Source organism: Saccostrea cucullata, unplaced genomic scaffold (genome assembly GCF_032062105.1).
Source record: "Saccostrea cucullata isolate Sc308-1 unplaced genomic scaffold, CSIRO_AGI_Scuc_v1 ctg223, whole genome shotgun sequence".
NCBI classification, from domain to species: Eukaryota; Metazoa; Mollusca; class Bivalvia; order Ostreida; family Ostreidae; genus Saccostrea; species Saccostrea cuccullata.
This window is the reverse complement of record NW_026927113.1, coordinates 198,139-204,289: the sequence shown is the minus strand read 5'-3', so window position 1 is coordinate 204,289 and position 6,151 is coordinate 198,139. Positions and strand designations below refer to the sequence as shown.

Sequence of the window (6,151 nt, the reverse complement as noted above, 5' to 3'; positions counted from 1 at the left end):
ATAAATCACAGTCAAAATAAGTCATTTAAGTATACATAAATCTCCATTATACTTGTATACATGTACATGGAAGTTGATTTCTACATTTAAAGCAATCTCTCACGATATCCATTTGTTATACAAATTTTGAACATGTACTATACGAAACAAAAATTAAATCTAGCCTTAAATTCTTACGTACAAACAGTCATTCTGTCCGATAGATATAAAATCATTGTGTATATCCTGCATTAAATTATGATAGAGCGAAGTACCAAGAAGAAAATTATCGTTTAACTAATAAAAATACACAATGCCTGTAGCTAATCTCAACATTTTATCACATAACCATGTGTTGAGGCGTGCACTGAATAATACATATCGTAATTTATATCAAAAGAAAATTTTTTCGACCATCTTTACATGATATTTCAATATCCTTCATATCTGAATAGCTTGTTTTCTAATTTTTATACCCCTCGCTTGAAAAGCAGGAGGGTATATAGTAATCATTATGTCCGTACGTCCGTCTAGCTGTCTGTCCGTGTACGTCCGTCCGTCTGTCTGTTACGCTTTGGGGTACCCATCTCTTATCCGCAACTCCTCTCAAACCACTGAATGAAATTTGATGAAACTTTCACAGAATCTTAATTACATATTGCCATTGTGCAAATTCTATTTTGCTTTTTGATTTAACATATTTTTGGGTTTTACACAGCAAAACACGGACACTGCCATTATATTCATATGGGAGGCGGGGGTATCATTTAGTGAGCTCATTGCTCACAGTACCTCTAGTTTTAAAGGGCTTTGTGCACAAGAATGATATCTGATAAATATTTACTTCAACACAGATGACTAAAGGCAGACTTAAATCAAAATCCCGAGAGTAGCAAACCAAGTTTTATCTATTTGAGTAAAATGAATACTCTTATTCAGCACAATTTTTTTTTAATTTAAAAATTCCAAATAATGGGATTTTAAGTGAAAAAAAAATATATAGATTAAGAAGGGTCACTGACAGGTTACAGAAAGGTATTTTATCAGCGTAGAAGGTTTCCAAATTCATAATATTTTTGGAAAGCTTTTCATGTTATTCAATGTTATTAGTCACAACCAAGAAACGCTTTCTTTTAAATATGGACAATCCAGGTATCCATATTTTCCTTTGTAGCATTTGACTTTAATCTTAACACAATACATTCTGATACATAATTATAAAAATATATGGAACTCTATTATAATAATGTCTCCTTGGGGATTTTCATGAATCTATGTTAATACATTGAAAAGAAATAAACTTCCCTGAGTACAGTTCCATTAAATAGATATATTGAAGAAATAGCAATGTGTATATACATATTGAAAGTAATAAATTGTAGTTTTTGTTAAAATATGGAATAGATTTCATCCAAAAGTGGTTGCCATGGGTTTTTAATTTACCATGATGATATCTGTTCGCTATTTAGGTAATAAATAAATTAAAACCTTAATTGAAACCATTATTATAGCTTAATCGGTAAAACGCTCTCTCTCTTTCTAGAGGTGATTGACAGCTTATGCGTTATAACCCCATCGCGACAGAGATGTTTCAATGCTCAATGCCCCTGAGTGCCAAGTGAACGTCTGTGTATTAAATATGCTTATAAAGCAGAATTTACTTAAAAACTTGTTCATGATAAAAGGTAAACTCTTGTCATGGTTTACTACAATATATTTAGAATTTTCAAATTTAGAACGATCAACAAAATATAATTTATCATATATTACATAAGTTTTTGGTTTCACTATCAAGGTTGTTAATCTTTTTTTTTTTTTGACAACTTAAGGAAAAAAATAACAGAGATAGTTGTACAGAATCAAAGATAAACAAATCTGTAAACAGGAAATAATACAAGGACTCTCGATATCTCAAAGAAAGAATCGGGTACCAATGATGAATAAGCCTGTTCTGTTGTTTGATCACAGATGTCAAGTGTTTGATTTTGTTCTCAGGTTAAAATGGGTAATTAGTAACGACATGTACATGTATCACCAAGTCAAATTTTGATTTTTCTTGTCAGATTTGCAAATCAGTTTTGTCAGTTTTTATCATAATGTTCCGAGACCTATTATGTTATTCTAATTCTACATTTATTTTCTTGGGTGCTAGTACTTTAGCATTCGGCATTTATGAGGTTAAAAATGTGTATCACATCTTTTTAAGTAAAGGTTTACAGATTTAGTTGCGATAAACTTTATATTTATATCCCCCAATATCCTTTTTTCTCTCTATCCCTTTGTATATCTCTATCTCTCAATTAAGAAAAAATAAATAAGAAATGGTGTCTGTTAGACCTCTTTAATTATGGAGAATGTATGGAAAAGAGCTAATTATTCTAATTAGGTCGAGGCAGAAACTCTTCTGGGTCTTCTGCCAAATCCTCCACGGTGTAAGTTCTCTTTGGTACACAGTCAACCTCTTTCCTGTTAGACTCTATCTTTAATGGACCGTTTGGGTCATCATAAAATATCTCTACACCGTCTCGAATTCCCAAACTTGGGTTTTTAGGAAAATAGTTGAAAGGCAGTAGAAAAAAAACTGGCGTCACCACCAATGGTTTGCAAAATTGGTACCTCTGATGTATGTGGTATGTGATGAATCTCAAGGGTAACCCACGCAACCAGGTTCTTTAAAGTAAACTTAACTTTAGCGATAGAAAGCAATTTTTAAATGTTTGGAAAAACACACTTCTAATAAATTTATAACAGTTTTATAAAGAATACAAGACTAGTACAATTTACCTCTTGTTAGATTGATTCGTCTCCAATAAACTTTTCAAAATTAATTGTCCTGTCTTCTCCGTCGAATGTACCGTATTTAGAGCTGCTGTATTGTTCATTTTCTTTCCTCTTTGTGACCGCCAATTGATATCTCATCCAGGATGCACCGGGCTCGTTCCCTTCTCCTTCTTTGAAGACACTTTTGGCAATTCCCTCCGGGATTAGCCAATAGGCCCTAGGATTCCCAAACCTATCTCTCTTTTCTTTATTGTAGAAAACATGGTATTTTGGTTTGTTGAAATTGTACCTATATGCTGCTTCTCTCTCTGTAGTGTAATTGACTTTTACAATTTTAGCTTGGTACCAGATCTCCGGCGATGCTGGAAATTTGTTAGGAACGCTTTCCTCTCGTATGTCATAAGTAGAGTAACTTTTTTTTGTTCCCCCGATGTTAATATCTATCTTACAAATAAACATATGCTGATGAAGGAGGCCGGTTGATTGTCTGTTTATTTGGAAACCATACATACAAGTGCCTTGGACATACGACGGCAAATCAATCCCTGATTTCGTTACTTTTGTTTTTATAGCTCCATTATGGTAGAACATAAAGTCATAGATATAGTCATAATTGACAAGAGTAAAAATCATTCGAAGAACAAGTACAGTATTAGGTGCACCTTCGTAATAGCCAGACCGAGAGTGGTCTGCTACAAAATGTCGTCGTAGTGGCGTTCCAGTATTCTGTTCAAAGACGCATATTGAGTTTTCTTTCACAACTGGCATGTCTGACGTTTCGGACATAAATCTTGAATCAGCAAAAGTTGCATGACTTGGACAATCAACGCCTGGAACCAATGTCTGAATGTTGTTTCCAATCAAAACGACACTATCGAAGAAGTTAGCAAATCTACCTATAGGTTCAGAAGATGAATAAAAAACAGTCATCTCTGATAAATCTAACTGATAAACGATCAGTTCTTTTTCAAATTTAATTTGATACAACTGAGGACCATGAGTAGGGGATACTCCAAACTGAAAATCCCAGTTCATGTAGTGAACTGACTGTCCTTTGATGGAGTAACGTTTTCCATCCGGTTCCACTTGAGGTGGAGGCCTTTGTGGATACTTCTGAAAAGCTTTACAAGGAAGAGGATGAGACGGAAGTGGCACGTGAAGTTTCTCTACGTCTCCTTTTAACCAAGCATCTCTTAATGATTGAAGCGAGTCAAAGAGTTGACCATTGTACCAAACATGTGAAGTTTGTGGGGTAACTGTTCCATTAACTGTAACAAGTACAACAAAATCAACAGGGTTTAGGGTACTTGGACGTCTTCTTTGAAGAAACGGAAACCAAAAACCTCGAAAATTTTGATTGAGATTCCCAGAAGCAATGGCAGAGTATGGTACTACGGTCTCAAACCCGAGGCATCTGTACCCACAATTGACTAAAAACCCTTCGAAGCTCTCTCACAAAATATATCCTGCTAGTCTGTCAGTCTCCTCTATGAGAACTTCAATAGCTGCTGTCGTTTCTGGATTTGTGAATGGTCTGAAATAAAATGGGATAAATCTTGGTCTTCCACAAAAGCGTGGTCTAGGACTAAGTCTTACGCAATACTCTGCAACTACTGGATTCTCTTTATCACTTAAATAATACCGTGACCAAGGCTTTTCTTACTAATTTCTTTTGGCGTCCCCACTGTATGTTCTTCTTTTTAGGAGGAATTAATTCCATTGAGAAAATGTAGTTAGACGACAAAGTGGCCTCACTCTGCATTGTCAGGTTTAGTCTTCTCTGTGCAAACACGAAACACGATGTTGGAGTTCGTGGAGATCAATTGAGCCACTTCAAGTCACAAGGCGACAGGTTGGGCATCCAGTATCGCCATTTTTATCATCGGTGGCAAATGTGAATATAAAAAGAATTAAATATAATCAAATGTCATCAACACAATTTGATTTACTAAATTCCATATCAACTTTGATCTTTGCTATAAAAATATTATATTAAAAGACGACAGACGAGGATGCCTTTTAAGAACTATTTTGTTGTATTGCACATCTGAATGCAGTGTAAGAATTCAAAGTGGATAGATGTGTTATTGTTTTTCTGAAAGATATTATTAATTCATTACACCATTTTTTGATCCATTACCATCTATTACATTTTTTATACCTTAAAAAATAAAAGAGACCCATTTACCACCGGAGTGATTTTCTTCATCGTAAACAAAGGAGAGAGTGTGATCGCGGAAATAAAATATAAATAAATAAATAAACAAACATATTTTTTTTTCTTTTTTATGTAGAAATATTTAAAAATTAAACAAAATTATAGTTAAAAAATTGTTTTTATTTTTTTTCTAGGAAAATGTTTAAGTTTATAAGGAAATATGTGGAGAACATTAAGTATCTTTTAAACCAAATGCTAAATTTTATTGTGAATGTACGTATTAAGCTTAAAATATAAGACGATGCGATGTTGACATATGAATATTCGAAATATAAATCTATTTTCTGATAAAACATTTTGTTAATTTCCTTCTCTCTGTAATATGATTGAAATGCAAGTTTAAAAATAGCAAATTAAGGAAATAAGATGTGTTTGTGAAACAATATGCGTCCCGCGGCAACAAAGTTAAAAAAAGCTATGTATGTTTACCATACAGGTCACAGTCAAGGACATAAAGTCATTGATCTTGGTGCTATTTGAAAGAACTTAATTAGTGGAGTAAGCGTTCTGTATACAAATTCTCTATTACTTATGGTTCAAAAAGTAGGGCGAAAGTTCGAAAAAGTTCTTTTCAGCAAAAAGTCACAGTCAAGGTCACAAGGTTAATTATGTCAATGGTGTCATTTGAAAGTCCTTAATTAGTGGAGTATGCAAACTAACAATGAAGTTTCCATCTCTCACGGTTCAAGAGTTATTGCGAAAATTAAACAGATAAACAAACAAGCAGACAGACAAGAAAAAAACAATATCCCACCAGGATCTATCTATCCAGGTGCATAAGAAAAAAAATAGAAGAAATAAATAAGAAGTGCAAATTAATTTCTAATAAATTATATTACAAAATATTTTTATGACATTCGGAGAAATGACTGATTGATTGTATATTGTTTAACGACCCTCTCCAGAATATTTCACTGATATAGAGACGTCACCATTACCGGTGAAGGGCTGCAAATTTAGGCCTATGCTCGACACTTGCGGCCTTTGAGCAGGGAGGGATCTTTATCGTGCCACACCTGCTGTGACACAGGGCCTCGGTTTATACGGTCTCATCCGAAGGACTGCCCCATGTAGTCGCCTTTTACGACAAGCAAGGGGGTACCGAGGACCTATTCTTACCCGGATCCCCACGGTGGTCATTCGGAGAAATGATACAATATTTTTCATGTATTA

The 6,151-nt window shown here is 34.1% G+C and overlaps 1 protein-coding gene across 1 annotated transcript; it reads right to left on the bottom strand.

Moving 5' to 3' along the window:
* Positions 1 to 2,357: 2,357 nt before the first annotated feature.
* LOC134273491 (putative amine oxidase [copper-containing]) lies at positions 2,358 to 4,634 on the bottom strand. The gene is made up of 4 exons (XM_062755685.1): positions 4,603 to 4,634; positions 4,217 to 4,294; positions 2,795 to 4,078; positions 2,358 to 2,517 (listed from the first exon to the last, which is right to left on the bottom strand). The coding sequence occupies exons 1-4, from the start codon at positions 4,632 to 4,634 to the stop codon at positions 2,358 to 2,360; spliced, it is 1,554 nt and encodes a 517-aa protein (XP_062611669.1).
* Between the last annotated feature and the right edge of the window lie 1,517 nt (positions 4,635 to 6,151).

Bases quoted from the DNA above. Each gene is read 5' to 3' on its own strand.
- LOC134273491 (XM_062755685.1), bottom strand. From the start codon at position 4,634: ATGGCGATACTGGATGCCCAACCTGTCGCCTT. The intron at 4,079-4,216 runs GTGAGAGAGCTT...GTTTCTTCAAAG, and splicing joins AGACTAGCAGGATATATTTT to AAGACGTCCAAGTACCCTAA. The intron at 2,518-2,794 runs GTTTATTGGAGA...TAAAAACCCAAG, and splicing joins AGGACAATTAATTTTGAAAA to TTTGGGAATTCGAGACGGTG.